This window comes from Paralichthys olivaceus, chromosome 3 (assembly GCF_024713975.1).
Source record: "Paralichthys olivaceus isolate ysfri-2021 chromosome 3, ASM2471397v2, whole genome shotgun sequence".
Lineage (NCBI taxonomy): Eukaryota > Metazoa > Chordata > Actinopteri > Pleuronectiformes > Paralichthyidae > Paralichthys > Paralichthys olivaceus.
In genome coordinates, this window is record NC_091095.1 from 26119280 (window position 1) to 26134204 (window position 14925).

A 14925-nucleotide genomic window follows, 5' to 3' on the forward strand; every position below is an offset into this window, starting at 1 on the left:
AGAGTTTACGAAGGCAACTTCCCAGAACATACCTTGTGTTTGCTCAAAGTGACAAAAAGTAAAAGAGAAAAAGGCAGGGCACAAACTAAAAACAGCAAAAAAAATATTGAGCATACTGGTTATTATTTTAATGATGCTCTCAATGTTAATCTGAATTAGAGGGAAAATGTCTCTGTTCCTCACAGGAAGGAATCACTGGATTGGTTGAACCGATCAACACAAGGATTACAGATCCCAGGTATTTTCTGGATTGTCCTCATCAGGGTAAGAAACTGAGACAACACAATCACTAACCAGTATGTACAACTTGTTCTTATACTCAGGAACAGACTGATTGCTGTTTTCTATATCTGATGCTGTTAGAAAATAATAAAATGGTTTTGTGTCAAGACAAAAATCTCTTTGTTTTAGAAAAGCTGGATTTGAGTAGATTCCTGTATAGCCCTTAAATATGAATGCATGTGCTAAATTAATATTACACTTAACCCTGGTGGAAAAACGCTTTCTCCATGGCTCTGGCATCACATGAAGTTAGTTTACAGTTAGTGAGTTGATTCCTCAAACTTGAGGCAACACTACAGCTAAATTCCTAAAGCTTAACTTTTGAAAGTATAGCTGTATTTCATGTGAAAGGGTTTGAACAATGGGACGTGCAGCATGTCTGAGCAAGAGCAGGGAGCTGAGAGAGGGAGGGAAGACCACCACAAACGTAATGAAGCACCTGGTGATGCACAGGATACATCAGAAAACAAGGGGATGCTCCTCGTTTGACTGATTGCGTGTCAAGTCCATCAGCTGGCATTGTGGTTGTCTCTGGTCCCAGTGGTGGGGAGACAGTTGATTACAAGTTTGGAGTTTTGGAGAGTATTTTTTGCTGTAATAGGCACTGAAACTATTATTTAGTGTAAACTTATTGTAGTTGGTTTAGGTTTTATTAATTAATTATGAAAATTTGGACAGAAGTGCAATAGATGTCACATGTACTAGAGTAGAGTCAACAAATTGCATTACATTATAATGACAATATTTACAAGAAATTCATAGAAAAGACAGGGTCTATCATTAATAAAGAAGTGTATCAATATTTAAAGTTTTTATCCAACAGAAAATGTCTGACAGAGATCAGCAATGCCAATTGTAATCAGAGCCGTATTGCCAGTGAAATTAGTATAAGTGGGCAGACATATTGTACATCAAAGCAATCTAGTTGGAATCATAATCCAGCATTAGATGCCACCACAATCCACTATACAGCCACAGATCCTGTATCTGTAACAATAAAGCACCGAGACTCCAAGTAAGAAGTCAAGTCAGTAACATATATAGTATATGTGTCCCCTAAGAGCCGGTCCAAGGCGGACCTGTTAAACAGGCTTAGTATCAGTATTTCCTATGTCCTCTGCTCCTGGAAGCATTATTAGATAGTAGAACATTTAAATGGACGTTTAAAAATAGTTTTACATGTATGTTCTTTTACAGAATATTTATAAAATTGCATGCCATATTTTATATAAGGTTGTTGGTCAACACAATCAATAAAATTGTTATTTTGCAAAGAAAAAGTAACTTAAGTTTGTGTGAGTACTTTGATGGACGTACACAGCAAATACTGTTAAATCTTGAGTTACTCACATTAAATACTCCTAAATTGAAATTACTCAGATTATATTAGTGTGGCCAGAAGAGTTTATGCTGTACAGTTTGAGTACACCAGCATCTTACTTCATCTGTCTAGTCTGACAGCTGCACGTCTGGCTGACTGCCAGAGTTGTCACAGCTGATTCTCATTTTTGTGTCTTTAGCGGCTGTTATACTGGGAAAAGTTGGACAGCCAAACATCAAGCTGCAAATGGTGGGTTCTGTGAAATGTATCATAAGTTGAATAAAAATAACAAACCACAAGGGATGGATTGACGTAACAAATGTTGACTTAACTGAACTTTTTCAGGACATCTTTCACTGGCAAATAATGGATGGAAACCTGACACACAATATCAACAAATATTTCCCTATAATTGGTAAGATTTGATCAAACTGAAAAATCTACATGCCTCTGGAGGTAATACAGATGAACAACTCATGATGCAGCAGTCAAAAAAGAGGTTGTGTTTCACAGGTCATATACAGATTGCTCAGGTTCCAGGCAGGAACGAGCCTGACAGTAAAGGAGAGCTCAACTACAACTACCTATTCAAGACACTGGAAAACAATGGCTACCAGGGATACATTGGCTGTGAATACAAGCCACTAGGTCAGTGAGCTTTTCACTTAATTAATACTATAAAAGGAAACAGGTTGAGGGGAAAAAACAAGCATAATCATCATCACTCTTCACTCTTCAGGCTCCACAGAGGAAGGTCTGGGTTGGATCAAAGATTACTGGACACAGCAAGAGATGACCAGGTGATTCAACCACAAAGCTTAGTTTTTTTCAACCCAAGTCTCAAATATACAGTATTAAATGTATTATTATTTTGTATATGTACTGAACATCAGTCTACTTTGATGTAAGGTTCTTAGTCACATAATCGTAATTGTATAAAATATGAGATCATAGAGGCATGAATTGTTATCATTCAATAAATCGGGCAGCCTTAACTTGAGTTGAGAGTGCAGTGTTGGCTTCTGTCTTGTGTGGCCCAGTGTACAAGCTAAGAATGAATATACAGTTGACATTATAATCAGCTACAGCTGATGATGGAAAAATGATTCATCACGCTTATTTATCCTACTGGTTTATTTAGAATTTAACATACTGTATTAAGTATTGTGTACATACATAATATACATTATACAGTTGGGGAGGGCATAATCTTAATAAACAGATTCTGCATGTGAATATGTAAAATCTGTAAGCGAGGCACAAGATTTTGTAAAAGTCGTATGGTTTCCCTCCCTAGTTTGACCAATCAAGTTTGAGCAGGCTTCGTTTTTGGCCGCAGGTAAACAGTACATGTAGAGAGCAAAATATACAGGTCACATTGACTTAAATAGATCAACTTTTTAATTTATCTGCATTAATGTGCAGATAAATTAAGCTTTTAATAGACATTAGCCTGTCATCTGGACCTGAAACACCAACAGAAAGTGTCACTGTTTTTTGTTTTGCCAAACAAGTCTTGGCCCGGATATCGTCTATCCACACCAGAAGCCCCAAAATATCGCCTGTAGAGGCTTATACAATAGCAGATGGGCTCTGAAATTGGAGAGGGTCCAGTGTTTATATTACAGCATCAAAATGCTAAAGGCTAACATGTTGCAATTCAAATTTGCATCATTAATATCCAGTGTTTACTATTTAGACTGAATTCTCTGAGAATGCTGCTCTGTTCAAAATCTCTTCATTTATAAGCATAAAGCTCAAACCTGTGTAAAGTTTCCTCTCAATGAAAATGTGCAAAAACATGGCTTGAATATGTAACATCCCGACGATTGCTGTGATTTAACACTTATATGAGGCTGGTTTCAAGCCTTATTATAAACTGAGGATGAGTACCAGTCACACTGTTTCAGAATACACGTCAAACTCATCACCCTGAACATGATTTGGTACACTGTGCTAATGACATGTTGCAGGCTATCATGCAAATCACCTTGTAAGTTGATATGACCCATTATCCTGCTGGTGGAAGGCAATTTTTGTCAGTTATCCAAAGTGACTCGGGCACTTTCACTGCATAACAGGAGGGTATGTTTCCAAAGGCTGTATATGCAGAGCTGATGAAATGACAACAGTATGACTTCAAAGGTTGGAGAATTAAAAATTAACAAACAGAGAAAGGCACTTCAAGGCTGCAGTTATGGCAGTGGGGTGTAAGTGGGAAGCAAGTCAATGATAGAAATCTAAACTTAAGTCTTTCACTCTGTACTGACATCTCAGCTGTCTGTCAATATAAAATACCAAACACTGATGTGGTATGAAAAGATAGCAAAATGCTATCAGAAGGCACAAGATCAGAGAAAACTGACCTATTAATCAAACTGCAAATATTAAACTTGTGCAGTTTTATAGTCAGTGTTTGTTATTGGTTGCTTATGACTGACTGGTGATGTGTCTCAGGACGAATTATAAACTGCTGAAAACCGAAATGTCTCCTCATCAGAGTGTGTGTCATAGCATACTACTCCAGGGAGGTCACCAACCTCAAAGCATTTTGTTTACCAATCTTTTTTGCTTTCCATATTATTGCTCACTGCTGTGAATGATCAAACAAGACCTGATCTCTGAGACTCAGAGGAATCCAGACTGTCTGCCCCAGACTTTGTCCCCCTCCACTTTTCACAGGTTGTGCAAATTTATTTCTCCATCATTGCGATGTGTTGCTCAGGTTATTTACATTGAAATTACATTATCAGTTGCCCGCTGACCTGAATATTGATACACTGTCTCTTTATCAATGTAGCTGAAAAATTACAGAAAGAGTTAAAGAGTTCACCATTTCATTCTATATGTGGTCTTTGCTGGATGAAGCCTGATCTTAACTGGCCTGGTTGCTATTGAGCATTGTGCAGTTTGAGCTGTTCCATGTGGTGCTCTTGTTTCAGTAGTACTGGAGAAGTATTTTACTGTGACTGGTCTTGCTGACAGATCAGATTACGTGCATCTTCAGTGGGAAGGACACACTGTTGATCTGTACATTGTGAATATATAATAAAATAATATAAGTTTCAAGTCGTGGTCATTGACTTGAAACTCATATATATATTGGGGGTGGTTATCCCTGTTGCCTCATAGCAAGACGGTTCCTGCTTCAGATCCCTGTTCAGCCGGGGTCTATCTGTGTGAAACCTGCACGTTGTCCTTAATTGTCCAAAGGTGTAAATGGGAGTTTGTCTATGTATGTTAGCCCTGCAATAAGCTGGTAACCTGTCAAGGGTGTACACCCCCTTTAGCCCAATGTCTGCTGGGACTGGCACCAGCTCCCCCTGTGACCCTCAAAGAAAAAGCTGTATAGATAATGAATGGATGGAAGTTGTTATGTTTTGTTGTATGAGTTAACAAAACAAACAAGCTTAGTGAAGCTTAGTATTTTGTTCCATAAATGTAATTTCCTCAGATGTTAGAGATGTTTCATAATTTGGGAAACCCTGTTAGCCTCACTCAAGGAAATACACTATCGGTAATTTTAGTGTATATAGTATGTTTTAGTATATGTGTACAGAGAAAAACAACACAGTATCATCATACAGTACAACATTCAACTGCCCAAATGCTTATGATGTACGTGCTTCTTAACAAAGTATACATACTCTGCACCTGCATGATTAAGGCATTTCTTTCCCCCAATAGGGTTAGAGGGTCAGATCAGGGTGGGATCATCACTCGCCTACATAAATGTAACATTGACTTAACACTAGATGGTGACACATGTATACTGCTGCCATTCTGTATGGGTTTAATTTCACCTGTATTCTGAGATGTGGTTATCATGCATGCATGATTGTGCAGTTAAAAGCAAAAACACCAGAGAATAAGGTCTGACACACCAATTAGGAGACTTTAAGTTTTATCTGACTTGTTTAGGGCTAGGTGAGCTAACTGATAACTGTCTTTGGCTTTCAGATTGTTTTTTGAATCTCATACTACTGTTGCTTCCTGATTTTACAAGTTAACTGTGGTCACATAGACATGTGCTGCAGTAGGTCCAGCACTGATCCACTATAACAGTCCAGTCCAAAGGTTATAGCAAGCTGTGTTGATGACAGACTCCAGGTGATGATACATGGACACCAGCTGGGGAGGAGGGCTGCTGCCGGCCTGTGGCTGTGATGGCAGTGGCTCACGAAACACAACCTTTAGACTCTGTTTGAGGAAGAAAATGACATTTATGCAACAACAATAGATTCATAATTTATTATCATTAAAGTGTAATGACCTACTGTTTTTCCTGCTTGGGTGTCCAAGAAGACCAGAACAAAGCAGTCTGTGAACTTCTGGTTCAGAACAGCCTAAACAAGACAAATTGATATTGATTAGATGGATTTTTTTACATTGAAGTTAATTTATTGGTCCTTATAATCTTTCTTATGATGTTAGACATAAAGAAATGGTTTTAATGTCAAACATCATAAAAAAGATCTCATTTAAAAGTGTTAAAGCGGCTATCATGTTTCTCAAAACAGCAACTGCAGTATCCAGGATAATTATGTGAGGTTATGTTATGTCCAAAGGTTACACAGTAAAAAATGTAGAAGTGCAGAAGTACATACACACACACACAATACTTGCTGTATTGTGTGCATCCAGCCACAGGGAGCCATTTATTTCAAAAAGTGAAAAAAAACACCACATCAGTGATCCACACTGTTGCATAGGGTGATATGTTCCATCATTACGATGATCACGAACACTGCAGTTTACTAAATCCCACACATACTATCCTGCTGAACCAAATACTGACAAGAGACTACTGAAAATAATTATAAAAATAAATATTTGTTATTTGGTCTACTCATGGGATTTTCCAGTAGGTTCCTGCAAAACTGGAGACTACAGTTTTAGGACCTCAATTCTAGGACCCTATGGTTTTTAGTGCCACCAAATAAATCTGATGACTGAAAGCTACAGTTTCAGGACAAGATTTCTAGGGCCTGAGTTTTAAAGGTTTATGTCACCAAAATACTACTTTTCTGTCTTACTACTCAACAATGCAAGGTCAGCTTTGACCACCAAGATAACATCCTTTCATGTTTGAGTTCTTGTGAATGTTTGTGCCAGATTTGAAAGGATTCCTTGACAATGTTCCAGGGATATCACCTTCACAAGAATGTGCTATGTGAGGTCATCGTGACCACTAAAATCTAATCAGTTCATCCTTGAGTCCTAGTGAATAGTTCTACAAATTTGAAGAAATTCCCTGAAGGCATTCTTAAGATATTGTGTTCACAAGAATAGGATGGATGTTCGAACATACAGACTGACGGAAAACCTGATAAATAATGCCTCTAAGAAGCGATAAGTAATTTGATCATCGTAAACATACAAAGTTGACAGAAGCTGAATAAAACATACCCAACTTTAAACAATAATCAAGTCTAGTTTTGTCAAAAGTTACAACAGTGCAGTTGACAATGATTACATTGCTTCTTCTTTCTATCACACACTATTAATACACTGCTGTGCCAACTGGTAGTAAAAAGAAACATGCTAGTCGGCTTGTAAAAGCCATAACACTTTACTGTTTGAGGAGAGGCCACTACTTATCATACAGAAAGATGATAGAGATAAAGAACATCTTCTCACCAGGTACTGGATGCCGTTGTCATCAAAGTGTCTACAGCTCTGAGGGAAGCGGTTCAGCAGGACTTTGATCAGACTCTGGTACCAGGCTGGACTCATGGTCAGAAAACAGTCCTGCAGCAACACATCACACATTCATCATGAACACAATGATCAACACTGACACTAAAGACTTTCATTGTTTTTTATCTGCACATTCAGTTAGAGTAAATATTACAGTCGATTGATGTAAAAAAAAGTTGCTGAACTTGTCTGATAAACAGTCACAGTGACCTTGACCTTTGACCACCAAAATCTATTCAGTTCATCCTTGAGTCTAAGTGAATGTTTGTACCAAATTCCCTCAAGGTGTTCTTGTGATATTATATTCAGAAAATGGGAGGGAGGGACAGACAGACAGACAGACAGACAGACCGATGGACTACCTGAAATGCCTCTGGACACTGGCTGTCACAGGTGCAGAGGCATTAGACCACATAAACATGTTTGAATAAGCAAACAAAACACATTTAATAAATATTAATTAAATAAGTCTTACACTTGAATGTTGGACCTTTGACAACAGTCCACTTGGACTACAGCCTACTGACATGGAACGATTTAATAAAAGCAAAAAGATTCTATAAAATCAAAAGCTTGAAAATGTATGTTTTTCAAATCCACAGGACAACATTATTTTTTCATTCACTAAAAGCAAGTCAGTGTAGCAAGAATGGCAGTTTATTTCCAACTTTGCTGATCATTTTACTTGTCAAAGTTCTTAGCCAATATTTCCATTTTTTTTAAACAGATGCGACCATTTCCCAAATCTCTGCAATCTTTGACATTAATTCACTATCCTACAAGTCAGCACCCACATCAAGGCTAGTTAAAATGTAGGACAAGGCCCAAGTGGGAGACTTACCAGTTGTGGGTCAATCTCCCCGACCGAGCGGCTCTGTACAGCTGCCAGCAGCTCCTCCAGTTCACTAAATGACAGCTTGGTCAGCTTCAGTTTGTCCAGAGCCAGGTGCTCTCCATGGAACAGTCTCCTCCACAGGTTATCCCTGCGGCAGTGACCCATGGCCTGCTCCACACTGGCCTGGATCTGTCTGCGTGCTAATGCAACCTCATTGTTGAGTAGAGGAAACAAAGGGGAGGGGTAGAGCAGTCCCTGAGCTTCTGGTCCACCCCTCACCAGAGGATAAAACTCATTCCCATCACTGGGGGCTGAGGTGGCTGCAACATGGGGTGATGTTTCCTCCCAATTGTCCTGCTCGGGAATACGTGACCCACTGGCCTCTGCTCGATCTGGAGGAAGCCGGCCGCCCAGCTCACCTGGATCACAGTGAATCTGTGGTAGCTTCTTGAAGCGGCGCATGTCAGCTGTGAGGTGGGGGAAGAGCTCTCTCTGACTGGTCATGATCACGTAGAAACGCAACCTACACATAAAAATGAGAATTTTGAGGAGTATTTTGTCAAATTAGCCCCTATGACTGGCAAAAAAAAAGAAGGAAAAAAATTCCCTCATTGAGTGTTTGTACCTTTTACACAGACTTGCAAGGTGGAATAAGGGTGCAACATTCCCGTGTGTAATGGCAGCTAATATCAACTGCTTGTGCAAGTGGATAATGGTAATATGTTGCAAAATGTTCACCGATGTCTCACCAATTAATTTTAACATTTGTTATTCAGCACTTTTTGTCTTTTTCTCATCTTCATACCTCAGCAAATGCCGCTCCCCATCTGACTGCTCCTCAAATGGAGCTGCATTATGGCACACCATAAGGGACACATCAAAATCATCGTGGTGGTGCAGGCCCTCCAGATCTTTGTAAGAGCCTGAACTAAAGTTGGAACGAAAAGAGGGTTGAAATAAAGTATCTCATATAGAAGAATATAAAAGATATATTCTTGATTTGAGTGGCTTGTACCTGTTCCACAGTGTCACCAGAGCGTACTCGTGCAGGTCAGGCGTGCCTTTCTTGTTGTCAGTGGTGACTGCAGTCTTGGACATCCGGAGTGGCTTCATTCCATAGGTGCTGGCGTGGTCAGTGATGTAGTTGTAGAGCTGGTGAGCCGTTATCATCCCAGTAGAGATGGAGATGCTCCCTGTTGCCCACATGGAGAATGTGTCAGGTATTTAAAGATGGCATTGAACTCCTCTGATGTGTTGAGCAATTATTTATTTCATAAATTAAAGGGTGGAAACTAATGACTCTAAATAAAGATGGACATGGAAATGACAGCCTCCAACTGTTTGTACATCGGACATCTTATTCAGACTCATTGTAGAAACACATTCCCCCGACCTCTTGCATCAGGTGCAACTCACCTGTTCATGCATGTCCACATGCTTGTTGTCTTTCTAGACGGTTTGCCTAAAATAATGACCATCAATAATAATAATCATCCACTGTTGATAAGCAGTTGGAGAAGACAAGAATTTTACCCAGAAAGCAATGTGATTTGATTTTTGATTACTCTCACTGAGAGTGAGCGAGAAAGAGCACTATTGCCTTTGACCTATTTTTTGATTAACTGACATACAGTAATATCACCTACAGAGGGTTTCTGCTAGGACTGCATAGTCCACATGTAGCCTCCACTTGCTTCTATGATTTACAATCTATTTCTCTTGTTATATACTTGCTGGTGATAATGCACCTGTAGAAATGATAGAAGCCAGTGTGAAAACACATAACTTCACATGAAGCAGTGATTCAGTGGCTTTGTCATTGAAATGTATACAATCTTGATTGGTGTTCAATTTCTTGTAAAATCCTACCATCCTTTGTGCATAAAAGCAGATTATAACACCAATAACAAATGTTCTCCTTTTAGGACACTGAGCTAATGACATAACATCTTCTGATGTAGTCATTTGCATGACAATAATTTCTAGTCTAGATCTTTGGTTAATCTTAATACCAAAGTCACCTTGGACGACATGGTTGCGGCCAAACTTGGGAATGTCTGGGTGATTAAAGTCATCCAGGAAGTCGGTGAGCTGGTAGCCCTGGCGCAGCGTCATGTGGCAGCCAACCAAGTACTGGTGAACGACTCGCAGGTGGAAGTCATAGCTGAAGGAGTGAACGTGCATCAGGTCCCGCACCTTATCACACTCCTCAGTGAAGAGCATGGAGAGCTAAAACAGATGGACACAGTCATTACCAACACAGAACAACTAGCTGATAAGTGTTTTCACATATGTAAGATGTAGTCTGAGTCCAAAACTCAAGTTTGGCCATTCTCTTTACAAGGATCACTGTGAAATGAAAACAATCTCTGATTGGTTGTCTGTGTAATCATCCATTAGTGACATTGATCTGAATTTGAAAACAACACCTTGCTATGCTTTGAACTGTGCACTTTAGGTCCAACTGCTCAGTGACTCCATTTGCCCCTTTGTGAGTGCCCTTTGTTAAAAACTTAAATTCATAATAGTAACTTATTAAATAAAATCCAACATCAAAAGGGAAATGACACAAGCATTAATTGCAAATGCAAATAGCTGCATAGAAAGGCTACACTGCAAATAATTACAGCACAAAAAGACAGAGGAAAGGGCTACTGCTGCGTTTCTTTCCTCTGGACATTTTGCCTGGAACAAACACAAATTGGCTTTATAAAATCAAAGAAGAAAGAAAAAAAGGTGCATAGCGCCCTTTTTTGTCTCAATACTTCCAGAAAACCAGCAACAGCATAGAAGACCTTCATCTCTCCCCTCACCACAGAGACAAGAAAGGAAAATAATATTTTTTGGCACAGAGGTCTGAAAGATGAACATTCCTTTTCTCTCCTCCGTGGTGCTCCTATAGTCTGGGTTTGGTCCTGGGGCTACAACGCTTATCCTGCCAGCCTCACCCAGTGAAAGAGTAATTAATGACAGTGGCTACAATGACAAGATAAGCTGTCATCATGAGGTCTTCCATAGAATACACAAAGGAAGTTGATTGGACGAAAGACAAAAACAGTTATGATAGGAAAACTTTCTGTGATGTACAACTGACATAATTAAACATGCATTTATACGCATACAAACATTGTGTTATGTCATTTTAAAGTAATACATTTATTTTAATATTTAACAAATAGGTAATTAGTAGCAGTGCTTCAGTGGCACCGGGTTTTAAGTTAACACCAACCAAAATCTCATGATGTTTTAAAGTAATGTACTGTCTTCACAGAGCGAGGACTGCAGTGAAAGATGGCATATCAAAAATGTGAAATGGTGAAAATCCACATACACTGTGATTCCTGCTTTTCATATGATCAGTTGATTCGTTTTTTAAGCAATTCTATTAAGTGCCCTTGTTATACTTGATACTTGACACAGACATATTTGAATATGTAAATTCAACACATGTAAAATGCTGTTTTACATTGTATAAACCACAAGTGCCTGAATATAATCTTCATCATATTATATCTGTCAATAAAAACCTTGCATCTCCATTCATTAATCAATACTATTTATCATCATTTATGTCAGCTGAACCCTCAGGAGCCCCATATTACTATTGTTTGAAGATATTACATAAAGTAAACTCTAAAGGTTCAATAGGATCTGAATCAATCAGAACTTGGAAATCAAGGGGCCAAGCTCCTGTCAACCCAAGTACTATGAAAGAGGATATCTCAGAGGAAATACTGAAATGCTGTCAGAGTAAAGAGCAGAGGCATGGAAGCATATTGCATTCACTTGTGAAAAAAACATCAAAACGTTTTTGAATTATCGACTTAAGTTAATACAGAAAAACAGATTGTAATTTGCTATATTTTAGGTAAATTATCTTGTTAATCAATTAAAAAAACAGCAGATTGTTTAAAAAAAAAGTTTTATTCAAAATAAATTAATTCTGCTCGGTTTTTCTGAATTAACAAAATAAATGGTAAATGGTCTGTATTTATATTGCGCTTTTCTAGTCCTGATGACCACTCAAAGCGCTTTACAGTAGCTTTACATTCACACACACACACATTCATACAATGCATCTTTTTGCAGCACTTTATAAAAGAGGCATTTTGGGGTTCAGTATCTTGCCCAAGGACACTTTGGCATTTGGATGTCGAAGCTCTAACTTTCATGGAAGCACACACGTCCGTTTAGTTTAATCTGTTCTTTTTGGGGGGTTTGTGATACTTGTGTCTTACCTCTGTTGACACTGTACTTGTAATTATACTTCCGTGCCTGTGAAAGATTCCGGCAGGATTTTTGAGGTCTGAATTTCTTTTTCATTCATTTGGTAATTAACAAGATACTTTTCCAAAAATTAAATCTGCCCTGTTTTTCTGAATTAACGAGAAAATTAAGTTTTTAATTTTTTTTTACCGTCAAATGATGCAATATGCTTCTGGGGATAAATGTGGTTGCACAGACACTCTGAAAATCACAAGCTGAGACACCCAGAGCACCAAAACCAGCAAGCATGGAGATGGACAGTGTGTTGAAAGTCAAGGAGGAAAAGGTAATCACAGAGCCTTGATACTCAAAAAAGTTTAGTTTCTTTCCAAACCCTGACACTTGAACAAGTAAAACCAGTCTTTGAGACCCTATATCCAGCCAAACCTGATACTTTACAATCAAGCTGTATGATGGCAGCTGAAGCTCCCACTGGTACGAAAGCAGCCTTCATTAAACAGTGGAAACCAATTCATTCTCAAAAAGACAAAACAGGCAAGTAGATTTGAAAAGGAAGAGACCAGGACTGATGGCAGCAAGCAGAGAGGCAGGGAGGGGTGAAGGCTGATTGTAATGAGACACCCCCGCCCCAGAGAATAGCTGGGACATACCGCACAGTCAGATACTGGGGTGGCATCTGGAAACGGCTTGCAACGAGGTTTGTTGAGGATGCTGCCCTGATGGAGAGATGACATAAGGTGGGACTAGGCAGACATTCAGACACAGATGGATGAAAAGGAAGGTGAAAGAGATACTAAAATGTTGAACCATCTCCATACTAGAGCAATCCAATAAGACACATCTCATACACACACATTTACAGCAGTTCATTGTAAAACACACACACACACACACACACATTTAAGTTATGGTGCAATCCTCTATGCATAATAGCTGCATAATGATTAAGTACCTGTGCATTGACAAAAGTAGGAGCATACAGCTACTGTCAATACCATACATTTGAGTGTTGATGAAGGTGGGCTTTTATTCTTAAAAAAAAAGAAGAAATTTCAAAAAGGAATATTCTCCATCTTGTCTTATGTTCCAATATGAGAGACAATGTAACTTGAAGGACATAAAAGCAACATTTTTTTAATTACGTTTTACTTACTAACATATACTCAGTCTGGTATAATCACTTGTTATAATGGCTAATAATAGTGACAGTTGTGAAGTAGATATTGCTGTTTGACAAATTTTGCATTTGATATTTTAACATTAATGTTGATTGTGTGTATGTATGTTAATCTTCGGCATACTCAATAGCTGTGATAAATGTATCCATCCTTCCTTTCTCACGTTTTAAACCCATCCCTTACAATGATGTACATGACAGAGTTCAGTTTCATTTGAGTTTTTTCTGATAAGATTCTTGAGTTCAGTTGACAAAGTCAGTGTTGACCCCCCTATATTCAAGTTTGTTTCTATCACATACACAACCAACAATGTGTTGTGTGACAACTGTCTGTTTTGTGACTGACGTCCGATATGTACTGGTTGGAGAGGAAGAGAGATAGCACTGTTCCCTGTGGTGCTCCCATGCTGCAAACTATCACATCAGACCCACAATCGCAAAGCCTCCCATGCTGTGATCTTTTGGTGAGGTAGTCAATGGTCCATGCAGCCAGGTGGCAGCAGCTGGAGTGGGCTCAGGACATTTCATGGAGGATTGCTGTATTTTACAGGTTTCAAAGCAGTGAACTGCCAGGATTTGACTACTCAGAAGATAAGTCCAGGCACTGCAGGTCTTATTTGCTGTAAAAAAAAAGGTAGGAGTTTCCAGGGCGCAACGAGTGTCAGGTCCCGTGCTTGCCAAAAAGTATCAGGACCCCCATTCACTTCCATTTGTGTATGTATATGTATTTAGACAGAAATTAACCAAATACAATTTGAAAACAACTTATATTGAATGCGCTTAAGGTTTATAAGGAGCATTGTATGAGTAAACTATTATTATCTAATTAAATTAGGTATATTTTTATACAGGCTTTTTTGTCTACGGATGTTGGAGGGGGCAGCACCCCAGCCGGAATTGTCTGAGTCTCTGATCACACATCATGCAGGCTGTAGTCATGTAGTCCATGTGGGGACACAGTCTGTCCAACACAAATAATTTAACATACTTAATGGTTTTGACACAGAGGCCCCTTACTAGAATTTTGGACAGATTGTTGGGAAGGTCAGACTAGGCAGACATTCAGACACAGATGGATGAAAAGGAAGGGGAAAGAGGCGCTGAGTGGCCCCAGCACCAGGGGAAGAGGATCTATATCCATACATTATTGTGACATACATAGATCACTGGGACATACATGTTGTAAAATGATAACTAATGTTCAAGACAACCTTCACTTTTAAAATCTAATACAAAATATTGAGCTCTAATTAAGTGTGGAGGTGCATTTATGATTGTATAATCTGTGCTGTGACCATTGTCCTTCTGACATAACAACGGTCAATGGAAACCAAAATCATCAACCCATGGAGGGCTGGAAAAAATTGAAATCACAGGGTGATC

At 38.9% G+C, this 14925-nt stretch overlaps 2 protein-coding genes across 10 annotated transcripts in view; one reads left to right on the forward strand and one right to left on the reverse strand.

Annotated features, from left to right (window-relative positions):
* hyi (hydroxypyruvate isomerase) overlaps nt 1-14925 on the forward strand; it is a 29013-nt gene that overhangs the window by 4043 nt on the left and 10045 nt on the right. For both annotated transcript variants that reach the window (XM_020080942.2, XM_069522646.1), the window contains exons 4-8: nt 186-264; nt 1803-1852; nt 1949-2018; nt 2117-2251; nt 2343-2403. In XM_020080942.2, coding sequence (XP_019936501.2) covers nt 186-264; nt 1803-1852; nt 1949-2018; nt 2117-2251; nt 2343-2403 — 395 coding nt within the window. The remainder of the gene's footprint in view (nt 1-185; nt 265-1802; nt 1853-1948; nt 2019-2116; nt 2252-2342; nt 2404-14925) is intronic.
* Nucleotides 2720-14925, reverse strand: part of szt2 (SZT2 subunit of KICSTOR complex) — a 110546-nt gene continuing 98340 nt past the window's right edge. For 6 of the 8 annotated variants that reach the window (XM_069522641.1, XM_069522640.1, XM_069522639.1 and 3 more), the window contains 8 exons: nt 13016-13081; nt 10160-10367; nt 9154-9331; nt 8944-9066; nt 8145-8661; nt 7244-7354; nt 5881-5949; nt 2720-5803 (listed from right to left, as the gene is read on the reverse strand). In XM_069522641.1, the coding sequence (XP_069378742.1) occupies nt 5660-5803; nt 5881-5949; nt 7244-7354; nt 8145-8661; nt 8944-9066; nt 9154-9331; nt 10160-10367; nt 13016-13081 (1416 nt within the window). In that variant the 3' untranslated portion in view covers nt 2720-5659. The remainder of the gene's footprint in view (nt 5804-5880; nt 5950-7243; nt 7355-8144; nt 8662-8943; nt 9067-9153; nt 9332-10159; nt 10368-13015; nt 13082-14925) is intronic. The other 2 variants (XM_069522643.1, XM_069522642.1) reach the window with 1 other exon arrangement.